This window comes from Phoenix dactylifera, unplaced genomic scaffold (assembly GCF_009389715.1).
Source record: "Phoenix dactylifera cultivar Barhee BC4 unplaced genomic scaffold, palm_55x_up_171113_PBpolish2nd_filt_p 000824F, whole genome shotgun sequence".
In the NCBI taxonomy this organism is placed as follows: domain Eukaryota; kingdom Viridiplantae; phylum Streptophyta; class Magnoliopsida; order Arecales; family Arecaceae; genus Phoenix; species Phoenix dactylifera.
The window spans coordinates 177,768-194,974 of NW_024068191.1; the positions used below are offsets into that span (position 1 = coordinate 177,768).

Consider the following 17,207-nt stretch of genomic DNA (forward strand, 5'->3'; position numbering starts at 1 on the left):
GAAGGAAAAGTATGGTCAACAGAAAAATAGAGAAATGCCTTATATTTGGTTAGAGTTTTCAAAGAAAAGGTGAAAAATGGTTTTTCCATAAGAATAAGCACACATTTTATGAAAAGGAAAAATTTATTTTAGATATGAAAAAGTTCAATTTCTAAAAATTAAGATAATTTTTTAAAAATATTTTTAAACTTTTAGATAAAATAAGATAATTTTTTTTTAATCAACGCAAAACATATATTTTATATAATTTTTCTATAAAAAATAGATACTTAAATAAACATAAACTATTTTACAATATGCCACTTTTTTATAATCAATTAAATATATAAATATTATTTTTTAAGTATTAGATACTGACACATCAGCTTTTTATATATATATATATATATTAGTAAAAAAAATTCTTGCATGCATGGAGGAGCGTTTGGGTGTCATTTTCGCAATTTTGTCGGTGGACAAGCCCACAATTTTGCCAAATTTCAGGGGGCAATCTGGAAACCTGGTGCTTTTTGCGTCGAAGGCTCTCTCCTAAGTGGGCTCCCTGCGGCTTTTGAACGCGGCTTCTGTCGCCCCCTCTCTCTTCCCATTCCCACTCTCCCCACTTAACTCTACTTTCTAATCCTAAGGTTAATAAATACTCAATTCAACCCCCCTCTCTCCTCTCATATTCTTTCGAGATCTAATCTAGTATTTTTCCTATCGTTTTCCAGCTTTGGACAAGGGAATGCGGGGGAGGAAGAAGAAGCGGAAATCTCGATCGCCAATAAGTTCGGACCTGGTTTCCTTTTCTTGAAACTATTCGTGTATATATTAGCAGGAGACGGGTCATTGGAAACGAAGAGATCGAAACGAGAAGAGGAATGCAGTTTTATTCCTGGTCGGAGGAGCGGAGAGTGACGATATCGAGCTTGGGATCTTGGGAGGTTATGAAGTTTAAGGGATCCAATCGACGGTTCTCCTGCCGCTCCGTTCTGCCCAGTGTTCTCATAGCAGGGATTTTGCTCCCTTTTCTCTTCATCAGAGTAGCTTTTCTCGCCCTCGATGCCGCTGCTTCCATTTGCCACCCCATCAGTATGCGATCCATCTCATTTATTCATTATTATTTTGTCCTATAACTTATTAAATTGTTTATGCAACAACTCATTCTTGTTTTTTAAATTGAAATTAGGTTGCTTGGGTTGGAGGTTTGGGCCAAGGTTTCTCAGAGGAAGCGATGCATCGAGGGTGAGTTCATCGTTATTATTACTTTTTACCACGGCTGTATAGTTTCACCGCGGGTGAGTTTTATTTATTTTTTTAATTAGGTTTTTTTTACATAAATATCCACCGACATATCAAATTTTGCATCAATGCCCTTCTAAATTATTTGCATGTATACTCATATAAAATACTTGATTTATTATTTTATCATTTTTTATCCTTATTTTTTAATATATACCACGCTATCTAACATTATTAAAAAAATTAACGATTTCAAATAAAAATGACCAAAATATTTTTAATAAGTAGATGTTAAAAAAAAAACATTTATAAAACGGCATGATATCTACGTGCCACTTGGCGACTTAAATAATGTTATTATTTTTATCTGGTTGATTATTTTTTAAATATGTTGTAGAAACAGAATGAAATAATAAAAGTAGCAGCATTATAATCCTTTTCTGGTACATATGCGTATATATCTTCCTTCAATTTTCTTTTATCCTAGCTTTAAATTTCTGATCTCCTGGGTGGGATAATTTTTTCCTTAATATATATGGAAAGGTTGTTATTACATATTCCTTTTTATTTTTTTCACTGCTAAAACTACCTCACATTTTTTTTTGGCTACATAAAATACTTCACTTTCAATTATTTGATTTGTTCTTGTTACATCCTGGGCTTTCATCTGGTGCTTACAGTCACCGTGGTTAGCAGGAATTTGCGATGGAGTTGAGAAGAGTCTACGTGCAAGGGGCAGGAGGAGGAGGGTATATAGATCGAAAGGTGGTGGAAGCTGCACCGGATTCATTGGAGGACTTGATAGCAGAAATGAGCTCTTCCTCGTCCTATCATCAACTTGACGTCAAAACATTTGTGTTAAAGACCAAGGCCATGGTACGTTCTCCACTTGAAATTCTCTTGTTTGGCTATTTGACAAACACTCAATCCAAACCTCTAATTAAATATATACCCTTCTGGCTCCACCTGACCAATTTTTTGACGAAAGATCCTTGCACCCATCCTAGTAATTAAGATGACCTGCATGCTACACTACGCTGGGTCATTGACCATTGAATGTTTTTGTGAAGGAATTCTCCTATGAAATGATGGACCAGCCCCCTTCATATCTTGTTTTATGATGGTTGCTAGTCTTTGGTAGGAGAGCAGCATTCACCGCTGCAACATGTATTTGGCATGGGCCCTACAAGAAGAATTTTTTATACCTTTTATAGGGAAACTTGAAAGCAAGTTAAATGACCAAGGGCATCACCACAAACTGCACTAAACTAGTTACATGGTGACATCATATTCACCAAAGAGAACTCCTAAATCATGGAGCCGATGTGGTTCTATGCACAAGAAGCTACCCAATCAGTAACACTGTAGATATAGGCTGCCTTACAATATCTCAACATGGAGATCATGCATTTCAAATCTTTCAAGTTAGGGTGGATATCATCATGATCGGTCCACAATCCTGGGATCCAAGAAATGACTAACTTTAAAAGATGGTTAAATGAGTTGCCATGTAAGTTCTACTAGGCATGTCCCAATCCATTTTCCTTTCGGTACAGTCCATTACCCAAGAGCTTTTTTTTTTTTTGAGCAAAATAAAGTAAAACAAACTAAATTAACTAGTACAAAGTCAGTTATACATGGAAGATACGGTTTCTCTGAACATAGGACCATGTCTTACGATCCAACACAACCAGTGGTTGCAGTGTCTGTCGGATGGAGAACATCTTGAGTTGGTTCTCTCGGATTTATTCTAGGCAAAAGCTAGCGGGACCTCATCTCTGGCAGCATGGTCCATATCAACTTATGAGTGCTGGAGTTAAATTATATGACCAAGTAGACTGTACTCTGTACTGGAGTTTTTGCCAGTTTGATTAAATTCGCCTCAGATGACACTGCTGAGCCCCCAGCAGTTGGGTCATGCGATATTATTGTGGCATGAATCTACTAGTTGGTTCGCTCCATCAGGTAGTGCAAACACGGGGACCATGAAAATTATTTGCCCCCAATCAATCTATCTTGTCTCCATGTTGACTCCTTGGGGGTAGAGTTCTGCTGGATGGAGTACGGCACATTGGAGTTGGCCTGAGCCGAAACTTTGAACATGGGTTTTGTTTACCAGCCCGTCAGAGCTCATGCAACGATATATGTTTTATGTGAGTCCTAATTTTGTTGGGAGCATTGTGTCAGACTTGACGAGTAGTTCAAAAATTTATTTCAGTCATATATTATGATTTTTGTCCAATTTGTTTAACATCATTTCTGGGCTCCGTAGACACAACTTGCATAAAAATCATGAACTAGTATGACCTTTTACAGACATGAACCAGATGAAATCCAACTTTGTATTACGGGCTTCTTTTTCTTGTGCACACGGACAGGCTTTGCTTATCAAATAGTGATTGTGGTTACTCCAGGCTTAGGCCTAGTGCAAATAATCTTGAAACCCTCACCTCGTCGATGATTTTGCTGTAAATCATCTTGAAAGTTGTCGGAGGATGATCGATCTTTGTTGCACTGCATTTTCCAGACAATTGAAAACCAGTCTGGCAGTATGCAAATTGCAGGCAGATTTAAAATAGAAATATTTGTCGCTGAATTATGGGCAAATTTTTGAGCTATTCTTGCATAATCAAAGTGACCGAACAACATACAATTATCATGAATTTATGTTTCATTCATGAATTATACATGATAATTCAATACATTGTCTGTAAATCAGTTTTGCTATATGTTGTTGGTGATGGTGGTGACTTTTTTGTTGTTGTTTATCGTTCTTGTCTCTTATGTGCTTGTTTTAACTTGAATTAATATAGGATACTTCAGTTATTTTACAATTTTCAATTTATTTAAGTTTTAGTTTTCCGTATATGTTTGTGCTAAACTTTTGGCAAATTCTCTGTATATTTTCCCCCTCCTTCCAAGAGCCAGCTATTGTACGAAATGATCATGTTGAAAGAAGAATGTAACCCTTTTCTTTTCCCGTCATTAGTATCAGCAATGGAACTGTGTCTAGTTTTTGTATACCTAACCAATATCTTGAGGTCTTTATGTCAATTTGAGAGATGTAAACCAATCTGAATAATTCAAGTAGGCAAAAGCTTATCTTGTGTCTTAAAGCTGTTGAACTTGAACTATGCATTAGTTTTGGTTTCCTCAATAATGCTTTCTAAGTTGATCTGATAAGTTATTTTCATTCTTAATATTTAACAGTATGTATATCTAATGAGCTACATATTCCAAACAGCTTATGAAGATGGATCACAAAGTCCAATTGGCAAGGCGCCAGGCATTGTTCTATGGGCACCTGGCTTCCATTGGGATTCCAAAGAGCTTGCACTGCCTCAGCCTGAGGCTGACAGAGGAGTATCTAGTGAATGCTGTAGCCCGATCTTCACTTCCACCACCTGAATATGCCTCCTGCCTGACCAGTGACTCCTACATTCACTTTGCCCTTATAACTGACAATGTACTTGCAGCTGCTGTTGTTGTCTCCTCCACCGTCAGAAGTTCTGCTGATCCTGAGAAGATAGTGTTCCACATCATTACTGATAAGAAGACCTACGCTGCAATGCATGCTTGGTTTGCCCTCAACCCTGTCCCTCCTGCAATCGTGGAGGTCAAAGGCCTTCATCAGCTCGATTGGCCTGCCGATGTGGATGATATGGTCATGGAGACAGTCGAAGAGATCCATCGGAGTTCATCGGCCTATCATTACATCAGTAGAGCAGATGAAGAATTCAGAAGACTTGATGCATTGAAACCAAGCACATTTTCGGTCTTGAATTATCTGGGGATTCATCTCCCAGAGGTAAAACCATCTCATACACAATACATACTTCTGATATTTGAATCGTTGCAACATTAGAACTGATTGTTAGTGACTGTGATAACCAGCTGTTTCCGAAGCTAGAAAGGGTGATTCTCCTTGATGATGATGTCGTGGTGCAGCGAGACTTAACCCCTTTGTGGGATTTAAATCTCAATGGGAATGTCGTTGGTGCAGTTAGTGCACAAAAGAGTGATGAAGGGGGGGACAGCCATTGCATCGGGAAGAAACTTAGTGACTACCTAAACTTCTCAAATCCTATGATATCTTCGTTATCATTGGTATCGAAGAGAGATCAATGTGCATGGTTGAGTGGCATGACCATTTATGATCTTCAAGCATGGCGATGGACCAATATAACACCGGCCTATCAGCATTGGCTTAAACATGCAAGTTCTTATCTTCATCAATATGTTTTTATTGCCTCAAGAAGTTGCTATAGCTAAGGATAGTCTTTGTACAAGCTTTTTTATTTTATTTTTATTTTTTTGCTATGCAGAACCGTGAGTCCGGATTTGTGCTGTGCCATATGGGATCACTCCCTCCAGCCTTAATAGCTTTCAATGGCCATGTACACCCTATCGAACCATCTTGGCATCTGTCGGGATTGGGTTCAAGAATGCCTGATCCTGAGCTTCTGGAATCTGCTGCTGTTGTTCATTTCAGTGGACCACGGAAGCCGTGGCTGGAGATTGGGTACCCAGCACCACGAGAAATGTGGAGAGCCCACTTCAACCACTCCAATGAGTTCATAAGGCGCTGTAGAGTTGTGGAGTGAAGGTATATAACAGGCTAGTGAAGGAAAGAATCTCTTTCTGATCTCAACTACTCCTTGGTTTGCTTATTTGATATCATAGAACATACATGGTTGATAGTTCAATTTCATTTTGGTAGGCAAGAGTTAGCAGACTTTAGCAGAGGGAAGAAGGGAGATCCTTCAGTCTTTGCTCAGGCTAGCTTTGTATACTGGTTACTTGTATGAGTGAAATTTAGCGAAGTCATATATAAGGATGGAGAATACCCGATGGTCCCTTCATGGATATATATCTATATATATATGTATATATAGGAGAATACCCAATGCACCTTTATAAGATCTTCAGCTATTTTGAGGTGGAAATGCTCAACCGACGGTAATCCTTTCATTCATGTACTCGAATGATGATTCATATTAAGATTCTATTGTTATTGAATGACATTTTCATATGTAGTTTTTTTTTTTTTTTCCTTCAGTGCAAATTTGTATTCAGCTTGGGTAGAGGAAGTATGATGTAAGCCACTAATCCCCCTTCTGATTGCAAGGGTTTGAAGGGAGTCCTGGCAAACAAAAAAGAAAAGAAAAAGAAAAACATAAAGTGATGGGATGTGCGGTTACTGCATCTAGACCTTAGATAGCTCTGTCACACATTATCAACTTTCTATTCATAAACAGAACCTAGTAATCAACTAATATCGTTATCTGTGTTTTGATGGTTTATCGTGAGATTGCTTTGTTATTTTGTTTTCCTGGATCTTAATCAATCAAATATTGGTCAAATTTCTGCATAAGGATCTGATAACCTGCATGCTATCATTTTTTAATAGAGTGTCATCCAAACACCAATTGAAATACTGCTGGACCAAATAAACTGCTAGGTTTGAGAAGGACCAGGCTTTATGCAATCATCCTGTTAAGGCGGTGCTGAAGCTTTAGTCCTATTGTTTAGCTGAGCCCGAGACCATCTTTTTCTTTTTCTGTAAGCTAATTACTGGTGAGGCCTGGCTTAAGTAGGCCGGCCTCTGCTTGTTCTCTTACCAAATGAGCTAGTATGAGCCACTTGGTGAGCTGAGTCTGAGGATTTCATAAACAGCTTGATTCAATCGAACCATATGGGCCACTATCAGCTGCTTGGTGCTACAAATTTTACAACAACCAATGACCAATTTATAAGACCAAATTCAGATGTGCTCTGCTTAGTGGTCCAAGTTTCATCAGACAATGAGATAAGACCAATTTAAACACTTAGAAAGCACCTCCTAAGATGTGTGAACACAGAACCGGGTGCAACCGCTGAAATATAGCGAACTTTGTTTTACATTATTGTATTGAGAAGGACAACCTACTAGCCATACGAATTGAACTGATACCTCTGTCTAAAGCTAGACATGAAGCATGTGTTAGTACTGCTCTTAGCTAAATATATTTTAAGCTCTCTATTGAGATTGACAGTAAACTTGTCTCTTCTGTTGTTTAAGCCAAGCAAGAGCTCGTTAACATCATGCCCTTAAGCACTTCCCCACACGGCTTTATCTGTCGTAACTTCTTGCTTGGGGTTTGGTTGTACCTCGTTTTTGACATCAAGGTGTTAAGAGGCTTCGAATATTTGGCCGTATTGGGAGCCCGTCAACAAGTTCTGCTGAGATCGAAGAATGATATTAAGTTTTTGATGTGCCAAACACTGTTTTAGAAGGAAGAGAATTGGGAGCGCCAGTCACGTAAGCCAAATAGAATCAATCTTTTCAAACTTGAGGATAAGGCTGGGGTCGTTTTCAGGGCTATGTGGAGCTTTGGAATTGTACATTGTAATGCGGAATTCACTCAGCTTATTGGAGGAGAGGTTTCCTCTCGTTTGTTGAGAAAAAAATGGGGAGGTTAATACAAGTTGGACTCTTTGGATGAGCTAAATTTTTTAATATCATACACCCGAGTGATATGTGCATTTATTTATTATTCATTACTCGAAGTATTCTAATGGAAGAGGATAGAATGGATTGTTAGGTAGAAGAGAAGTGAAACCATTACTAAAGCTTTTGTGCAATAGGAGGGGCAAAGCTCGACTCCAAATAGATTACATAGCAATGTTTATGTCGTGGTCTACTAATGCCATCTTAGCTGCCCTTTGGAATCATTTGGAAGAAAGTTCGCTAATATTAGTGTGCCGAAGCAAAGCTCTTTATTTTTTTTTTTTTTGTGCGCGCGCGCCAGTGACGAACTTTTCTCACGAGGTGGTTTTATAGGGTCTTGCTAAACCAACCAAATCAGAGTAGCCATGACATTGCTTCTTTGAGGTTCAGGTTGTATCTTTCGTGCAAAATAGTGATTTCTCTTTGGGCAAAATGTTGTCCATCGGATTATGCTCCGCACAAATTCCAAAGCACTCCAAACTTCTGCATTGATTTGCTTATATAAATCTTAATGATCCAACGAAGGATTCATGCGAAAGAAGGTTTATTCCATGCAAAAGAGATGGTACCTATCTGCTTCTTTGCACCTTGTAAAATATACCCATAAGCCACCAACAATCAGGTGATATACTTGCTCAATGAAATATATAACCGATACAGTTTCGCAACTAAAGGTTTCAGGCAACCCTCATGACTGAGGTTTTAATCCAAATCAAATATTCAGAATCAGATTCAGTGTGCTTCGGAGTCCTCGTCAGATTAGATTTGGCCCTGTCATGTTTAAATTGCACTTGGGCCAAATTCCACTAGCAGTTATGCTTTTGAACATGGATCCCATTATTATTTTTGTGGAAATATTAGTTTAACTATTTTATTTCGTGTAATATATTATGAAAAATGTAACTCTTATTGTTCGCCCCCATGAAACAAAGGAATTATGGCTCATTTGGAAGGGCAAAAATGAAAATTTTTCCAAACAATTCCATGTTTCCACTGGATGAGGTTGTATCTTTCATACGGAAGGATTCACCTTTCTTCATGCGAATCGACTTTTTGGATCGCCCACCGATCCCTTGAAGAAAAATGATGAAGTTTGGAAGATCTGTGTGGCGGGTGATCCAACGGTGGATTTGCACATACGACCCCAATCTGTTCCCCATGGACCATTTTTCACCTCCATTTGTCAGTCTTTGTGGAATTTATGGTGGCCGCATGTCAATGACTTTTTATTTTTATTTTTTTCAGTAACCATATCAATGATCTTTCAAAATTTGGGTTCAATATCTCTAAACGTAAGACTCATATAATCAAAGGAAGGGGGAAAGAAATTAAGGTGGATAACACCAATGTCACGCTTTGGCTTGCATCTTTCCCTAGGAAAAACTAGGTTTATTAATTCTCCGGCAAGATAACTGTGGGTCGCATATATATGATGTGTCCACGTGCATGGCATGCACATATAATTAATTGCCTATGTGCAGTTTCATAACTGTGGGCTGAGTTGGCGGCCTGAACATTCAAATCAAAGGTAAATGAGTAACGTTATTCACAATCTCTATGACATTCCCTCGTGGCAACAACTTATCTTCATCTGACTTTAGTTGCTTAGCTTCAGTTGAGCTCCTCTCCAAATTATAATTCTGCAGGTCGGTCATATGTATCATATATATGCCCAAATAAATTAATCAAGCTAATGCTAAATGCTATTTGACCAAATTATGTCCCCCCAAAAAAATCCATCTAAAGTCAATTACTTCTGCTAGCCAGAGAGGAAAAGATTTAATTAGCTTCATAAGTTACATTTGGAAGATTGTCAAACCAGCCACGTTGCCCATCCATGTCATGATCTAAAAGTAAATTGATTGGTTCTATATATATATATATATATATCAGTTCTTCCCTTTTTTTTTTTCTCATAAATTATTTTTATTATTACCACCGCTACTGCTATTATTATTCCTTTGTCGCATAAGCACCAGGTATTAGGCCACAAACATTACTCCCATCTCATAATAATGGGCGAGACTAGAGCTTATGGAGCTGTGGCCGGCCGTTGACGTACTGTATGCAGACGTGGAAAACCTCGAGGTCACACGTGGTGCTGACGCACGTGTAATACTTTTTGCCTAGTTTAGGCTGATTAGTTTTCACCTTAAACCAATTCCAGTCAAGGAGTTTGAAGTTTTGAGTCCAGAAGCCAACAGCAAATAATTAATTGAGAGGCCAACGCAACGATGGTAACTAGATTTTAGTGTTCCCCCTGAGACGAAATCCTCCCTTCAAGGGCACAACACCTGAGAGTAATTCAGTAAGTTTGAAGTCGTTCATGCCGTCAATCTATCTCTCACGTACGCGTGCCAAGTTTGTTTATAAGCAAAAGAAAGCTCGTTGAATGGAAGCTCTCGCAGCACAACTGTATTGCTTCCTTCCCTTTCTTCCCATCGACATATAGAACCTTAATTAAACCAGAAATAAAGTAATTAATTTACGCAGAAAGCTCGTTGAATGGAAGCATTTGCTTGCTTAATTCCTTGCCTTCCCATAGCCAATAAAAAGATTAAAATTTTAAACCATATTGAGACAAGAGCTAATAAATTAACCCAAAAATTCAAATGGTGCAGCTTGAAAAACTCCGTTGCCGCTTCAAATGAGATGCAAAGATTCTCTACGCTGCATTTATTCCAAAGGAATTAATTACCATCCAAAAGCGGTTCATCCGTCGCTCACAATCAGATATTTATATGTAAGTCCATAATGACAGGATCGCATCATTAATTCCGTTTCAAAACTCTGTTACATTTCCTCACGCTTCTACATCTACATTCTTCCTAAACACATCGTAATAATAATAATAATAATAATAATAAACGAATACGAATGCTGACTTGAACCGTTCCACATATCGATAAGTATAAGCAAGGAAAAATTAATCACTATAATACAAAGTTCTCCCGTAATTTCTTTGGATTTATGCTATTGTTATCTCTCGAGGAACCCGGTCATCCGGAGAATGGCGTTCCTGACTCGGTAAAGATCCCGTCCCTTGAGCGTCCTGCCTTTGCCGACGCACACCGAGAACGCCATCTTGTCCGATGTTCTTCGGGCCACGATGATGTGAGGTGGAATCCTCTCATCGCTGCTGTTGTTGCCGAAATCATCATCATCATCATCATAATCTCCATCCATGCTATTGTTGTCAGAATCGTGGAAGCTGCACCGCGGCGCCCACGAACGACTTGCACCAACTCTGGCCTTGGGGGGGATGTCGACCGGAGCCGACTCCTTCCGTCGAGCTTGCTGCCGGGTGGATGGTTGCTTCTCCAAGACCGTGTCGTCGTCGTCCTGGTGCTCGCCGTCGGACCACAAAACATCATCCTCCTGGAACTCTTCCATTAATTGGTCTTTGGCTAAGAGGCTTTGGTGCATGGGGGACGAGGAGGGGAGTTTATAGAGGTTCTGGTGGGGCGGGGAGTTGGGAGTCGGCACCTTGGAGTCGTCGTGAGCACACTTCGAGCTAAACATGGCGTCATCCGGTGGAAGGAAGGGATTTGAGGAAGGGATTTGAGTGTGGCATCCGGCACCGTGGCGACGCTGCGTGGGTTCCAGCTCTTAGGTTGGGCCCACCTCGCTCCTAAGAATGGTCGCTGTTTCTCCGCTTATTTGATGAAGGAATAAAGGATTAAAGAGTTGCTTGAAGGGAATCTTCTTGGTGATTCCCACAGGCTAACGTTTCCACAATATAGTCGCTCCGGGCGTGGTCTTTTTTTAATCTTTTCGTGTTTTCTTGCAACGATGAGGTTTAAATGGCGTAATTGGGCTGTTCATAGTCCACGCCGAGTGGTATGCTGGACCATAGCCCAGCAATCTCAATTCTCAATTTAAACAACGTTAAAGTGGGCCCATTGATGTTTGGAAGGAAAAAGGGTTAAAAAAAAAAAAAAAAAAAACAGAAGACCGACTTGAGTCTTATTGCTTGGAGTAGGCATGGGTCTTGTGGAACCCTGAATATGCACCAGATCGACCAATTTGTAGGTCAAAAGCATATCGAACTACACCATGTTTGGCCCACTTTTTAATCAAAAAATTGGCAACGAGATTTATCATTTCTGTATCAAAATATTATTATCATTTTATTTATTTATTTATTTATTTATTTTTCAAGATTTTAGTGGCTAATCCTTACCTTTTCTATCTTATATGCATTCGAATCAAGCAAGCATGGGACTAATATGGTGGTGGCATTTGCAAGGGAGCATCGGATACTATCATGCAGCTAAGAAACTTGCATTTGAAGATATTGACCGGCAGGAAAGCTTATGGAGAAATGTTTGGGCAAAAGAGGAAAACCAAGCTACACATAGAGACCTCCAAAGAAGAATAAAAAAGAACAATTAATCGACGCAACCCAACAGAATGATGGAAAACAATTAACTTATGGTTATGTTTCCAAACACAACTCAAGACTTCTAGTACATGCATTCCCACTAATTGCATGTAATTAAGAATGCATAGAAATATGAAGAGACAGTATAGAAAGATGAAACGATGGATAAATATATGAATATATTAATGATCTAGTCTGGATTAATTATGTATCTAGATTATTCCAACAAGAAAACTCAACTTTACTAATTTCAACATGCATGCATACCTTCTTTTTGCTAAATCAACATATATACCTTCAAGAAAACAATCCAAAGTGAACCTCCAAATGGGAGGACATCTATTAACTTCCTAGCAACCTAAGCTTATTCGGGGATTTAAAGTAGCCAACAGATTTGTGTCTCAATTTTTCATAAATGGGACTCCAAGTTCCAGCTTCACATATTTTTGTTTAGGCGGGAGCATCTTCTTTTGCTGCCACCTAGTTCAAACTTTTCATTTACAAATCCATGCGTGATATCTTAGGGACAATCATCTTTTCGGCTTCTAAGTAAGGTAGAGTTGTCACCATCCATTATTAAGGCATCGTTTGACAACCGAATAACACCATGATCGATCATCTTAGAAAAATATAGATGCCTACCACGTCACCTTATAATTAACTCTGTCTAAAGCCAATAAACTGGAATAACAAGAAGGCATGCATCCGCAACTTCTTGCAATGGATTGAAGGTTGAATGTAGCCATTACTATCACTTTATATATCCAAATATTATCAAACCTAGCCTAGATCTTTGTTTCTCAGTTCTTTATACAAAACCTTGCATAAACAAAATATTTTATTATCAAATTAACCTAGCCTAGATCTTTAGCCGATGGAGCGCTGCTAGAGGTCTAAGTGTCAGTTATCCTGATGGCGATAGTTATCAACAAAATATTTTATTTATTAGCATGTAGCAAATACTTTAATTATATATATATTTTTTTATTTCATGCTCATTCATCGGCTGCACTTTGCTATCAACACAAGTGGTGGGGGAGCATGCATGATAGTTTGGTAGTTACTATAGAACATAGTTGACGAGTGACTCAAACTACGAAGATAGGGTCTTTTTGTTTATAAAAAAAAAAAGAAACCTAGTCCCTCAATCTCCAAGTAGATTTTAAAGCATTATTTAAGGTAACAAGTAGAATTATTTTAAGCAAAGTGAGAATGAGAACTGAAGATATTTGGCAGGTCCAGCAGTATTCATAAGAACTCAGGAGGCTAATGAGAACTAAAAATATGTTTGTGTGGCAACCAAGTGGCTCGTCCGAGTCGGCGCACCCCACGGCCCCTGCCCCGGCCGCGATCCCTTCAGCCTTCCGACACCGCCCAAAGGAATCTCGGACGCCGGGAGCAGTCTTCAGAGCCCATCTCGTTAGGTGCCAACTGCTCACTGTTTTCGTGTTCCAAACTCTATTGCCTCCTCAAAGTCTCCTTCCCGTTTCTCAAGCGACATTCACCCAATGGCAATATAAGAAAACAAGCAACCACAGAAGGACATGGTGTATGCACGCACGCTTACTCCATGGCACAGCTTTGCAGCAACCCAACACCGCACACTTGGACGTCTTCTAGCTCAGGTAGAAGCGTACGGTCCACAGGAACCTACGGTCCACATGCAGGAACCCTTCTTAGCCCTTTTAAAGGAAAATGACCTTGCTTGCAATGATTGAATGTGAGATAGGGACTGCAGTACTCATTTTGAAGGGAAGACGCGGTTGATGCATGGAGAGCACGCGATGGAGTACTTCTCCTTCCCATAAATGTGATTCTTGCATCATCGGTTGTGAATTATTCTCTCTGCTTTTGTTGTTTTCCTTCTACAGTCATCGGATGAGAGGAGACGGGCGAATGCCGGCACTGAAACCATCCGGCTTAATACAAGTTCGTAGGTCCCCATCTATCAACACCGCTCAGTTCATCCATTTTTTGGACGAGTTATTTTTGATATGTGTTCATGCTGAAAACTTTGCATTTCCTTTCATTCTTCTTCTCGTAGAAACGACATTAGATGCTGTGTTATGCTGCAAATCAAGAGTCACAAATGCATAATTTTGATGATGGAAAGGGGAGGCAGAAAGGAGCCACCTGGCTTTTATTGAAGATTAATCATATTTACAATATAGATGAGTTATATTGTCAAGAGAAGAGGAACTGATACAAGAAAAAGAGGTTAAATAGTTCCGAACTAAGTGTCTGATGATCGGTAAAGAAAAAAACCTCATCCAAACCAATAAACAGAAGCATTTATTGCCAGAATGTTCCAAGCAATTTCACAAAGATTTTAACAAAAAAAATACCAGAATCTAGAATGGCCACAAGCTCCAAATTTTAGGAAAACTTGAGAAAGCCTTTGACACAAGAAACAACCGATTTTCCACCATCAATTTGCATACCACGTTCGGTACCTTCTCTGTAGCATAATATAATACAATCTGCAGGAAGACATGAAATGATGAACAGAAGCTGTAGCTGAAGAGGACAAAGTTGCCATCCTTCAATCATCATAATTAATCAGTATAGTAGAAGTTTATAGGGACCTCCATCCCTCCATAGTTTGTTACATCCATTTCTATTGCTATGTTAATAATATCAGAAAGCCGGTGGTTATTTTATGATGGATGCTATACATGCAATTCTTGCATGAAATCAGTTAATAATCAAAAGAGGTGATTTTTGTCCTTTGGTTCGATATTTTAGAGGAAGTAAAATGCAATTTAACACTCTACCTTTTCATCTTCCCTTGTCTTGGCGTCTCGTAGGTAGCTGAATAAATCAACTATTTTAATGCTTAAGGCACACGAATAATTTTGATTACATTCCTTTTTTGTCAAAAATTATCCAAGGATTTAAGAACTAGCAATACACCACAAACCTAGCAAGTGGCCATAATTGGCGACATTCTATCTAATCTTAATTTCAAATTGAATATCAATCACTCTTTCTTCTACTACATAAATCTTTTTATTTTACAACAATAGCCTCTATGATTAACCTATAATAACATCAAAGCAACATGTAGCTTCCATAAGCGATCATGGTTGTCCCAAATAGTCTTAACACGTAAACTTGATTAGTTCCTAAAAAGTAACGATTGGTTCCTTAAAAAATAGAGAAAAAGGGGATAGGTTACTTTTTTTTTCCTTTCAAAAAGAGAAAGAAAGGGAGACCTATTCATATTAAAAAAAAATTAAGTCTAGAATTTATGGAATGCACCTTCCAAGAATCAAACTAAGAATTCCTAGTTGGATAGGTAGAGTAGTCTGATCACTTGCTCAAGCACCAATTCACATTAGTTAAGATTGATATTCATGTTCAATATTTCAAGATTAAAATCAGTAAGGGAAGGAAGATAATAATTCGAATTAGGATATTAATTTTTTTTAATCTAGAATAATGGTTCAAAATGGAAATATCGTTCATGTCCATCAATGTTGTTTTGTCGTTCGCTAGCTTGTCTTGTCCTCTCCTCTGAGAACTATTACTCTGATGGGACAAAAGGCGTACTATAGAGTCAAGGGGGACGCATCTACTCAAGATGACAATTGATGAGGTTCCCATCATTTGCATATTCGCACTTTGCACCTAATTGGCCTCATACTAAATAATTGAATAGGTGAATAATACCATAATAATTCTTTATTTACTTGCCTGTTACTCATTTGAATGAATAAGAGTTTGTGATATCCAGCTTAGTTATAATATTTGATCTTCTTGATCATCCATACCAAATTGGCAAAGCCCAACCCAAATTTCTCTCGATCATCAATGGTAATGGATTAAGCAGCAGCCTGTCCTACAAATAATAATAATTGATGACGACCCATTGAACGGCAAACGTTAGTTAGTCCGTCATGGTCGACAATCTTCTGAGTTATAACAAGGCTGCAAAGCAATGCCAAAATGACACGATTTTGCCATATTCTCGTTCAACCTCAGTTGGAGTCACCAGATAATGCCAAGTTTCATGCAATTAGTGGCCAACGCAGCAGCCTTTCATTTGCTTTTCAGCACAAAATTTTAGTGCTTTTGGGACTTCAGAGCTGCGGTAACTTGGTATCATGTCCTTCCCTTATTTATTCGAGGCCATGTCTCCATCTCTCTGCCCCCCCAATCAGGCAAGCAAAGTGAACAGCGACTAGGACCAGCGTCAGAAACTGGGACCAAGCGCCAACGCCAAACCTAGACAAACATGCCACACTGCTACACGTTAAATCCTCCATTTGGCTTTGTGGCCTACCGGACCTGAGCTCTCAGTGGCACGATGTCGACGTTTTCCTATCAACCGGCCCGTCTCCACGACCAGAAGTTCGGCGGGGGAAGGCTTTTCAAACAACACTAAGCAGAGAACCATGCATCAAACTCCCTATAAACCTTCTCCATAACTTCCTGTAACTCTTCTATCTTTTTTAAAGAAGAAACTGGCACACCAAGATACAGGACTTATATAGTTGCACAATAAAAATATAAAATTTTTTTAAATCACTTATAAAATTATTTATTTTTTTTTTTGCTAAAATAGATGTATCATACACGACAGGTACAAATACATCTAAAAAGATCAAAAGATAATAAGTTCCGGAGTGCATCGGATAATTCTCTTTTTTCCGGTTAAAAGATTTTTCCGAAATGTTTAGCTACAAAGAAGGCTACCTAATCTACTGCCCCGTTAGCTTCACGGAATACATACTTTGCCTGAAAAGCCATCTCCTACTCACCATCGTCCGAATATCCCTGAGCAGTAGGTGGCTGTCGCCCACCCCACCCACACTCTGCTAGATTCAATCAATAATTACCGCTGAGTCGACCAATGAGCCTACTTTTATTTAAAAAAAATTATTATTTATATTTATTTATTTTTTGTAAATTCTTTATAATTAGTTTCCACAAATACTCCTTTTCCTAATGGGCCGGATGGCTTTGCCTCCTTTTTCATCAAAAAAACAAAAAAATATAACTTTCCTCCATTGCAAAAGCTAAAGACCTCGATGATATATATCCAGGATAACTTTTCTACCGGAATGCAAGCCCATCACGGGTGACAACAAGTTAAAAGAGTTCGAATCG

The 17,207-nt window shown here is 38.7% G+C and overlaps 2 protein-coding genes across 5 annotated transcripts; one reads left to right on the forward strand and one right to left on the reverse strand.

The window, feature by feature from the left end:
• Window positions 1-545: 545 nt before the first annotated feature.
• LOC103708945 (probable galacturonosyltransferase 15) lies at window positions 546-6,240 on the forward strand. Of its 4 annotated transcripts, XM_008794062.3 has the most exons (8): window positions 546-626; window positions 711-1,071; window positions 1,169-1,224; window positions 1,918-2,097; window positions 4,466-5,029; window positions 5,116-5,436; window positions 5,547-5,827; window positions 5,942-6,240. In XM_008794062.3, the coding sequence occupies exons 2-7, from the start codon at window positions 861-863 to the stop codon at window positions 5,823-5,825; spliced, it is 1,611 nt and encodes a 536-aa protein (XP_008792284.2). In that variant the 5' UTR covers window positions 546-626; window positions 711-860; the 3' UTR covers window positions 5,826-5,827; window positions 5,942-6,240. The 4 variants fall into 4 exon arrangements, with proteins under 4 accessions (XP_008792284.2, XP_008792283.2, XP_017698778.2 ...); XM_008794061.3 differs by having other exon boundaries at window positions 5,547-6,240; XM_017843289.2 differs by lacking the exon at window positions 546-626 and having other exon boundaries at window positions 644-1,071; window positions 5,547-6,240.
• A 4,190-nt stretch (window positions 6,241-10,430) lies between these two features.
• LOC120107324 lies at window positions 10,431-11,203 on the reverse strand. The gene has a single exon (XM_039120557.1). It carries the CDS (start codon window positions 11,135-11,137, stop codon window positions 10,691-10,693), a length of 447 nt encoding a protein of 148 aa, XP_038976485.1. The 5' UTR covers window positions 11,138-11,203; the 3' UTR covers window positions 10,431-10,690.
• Between the last annotated feature and the right edge of the window lie 6,004 nt (window positions 11,204-17,207).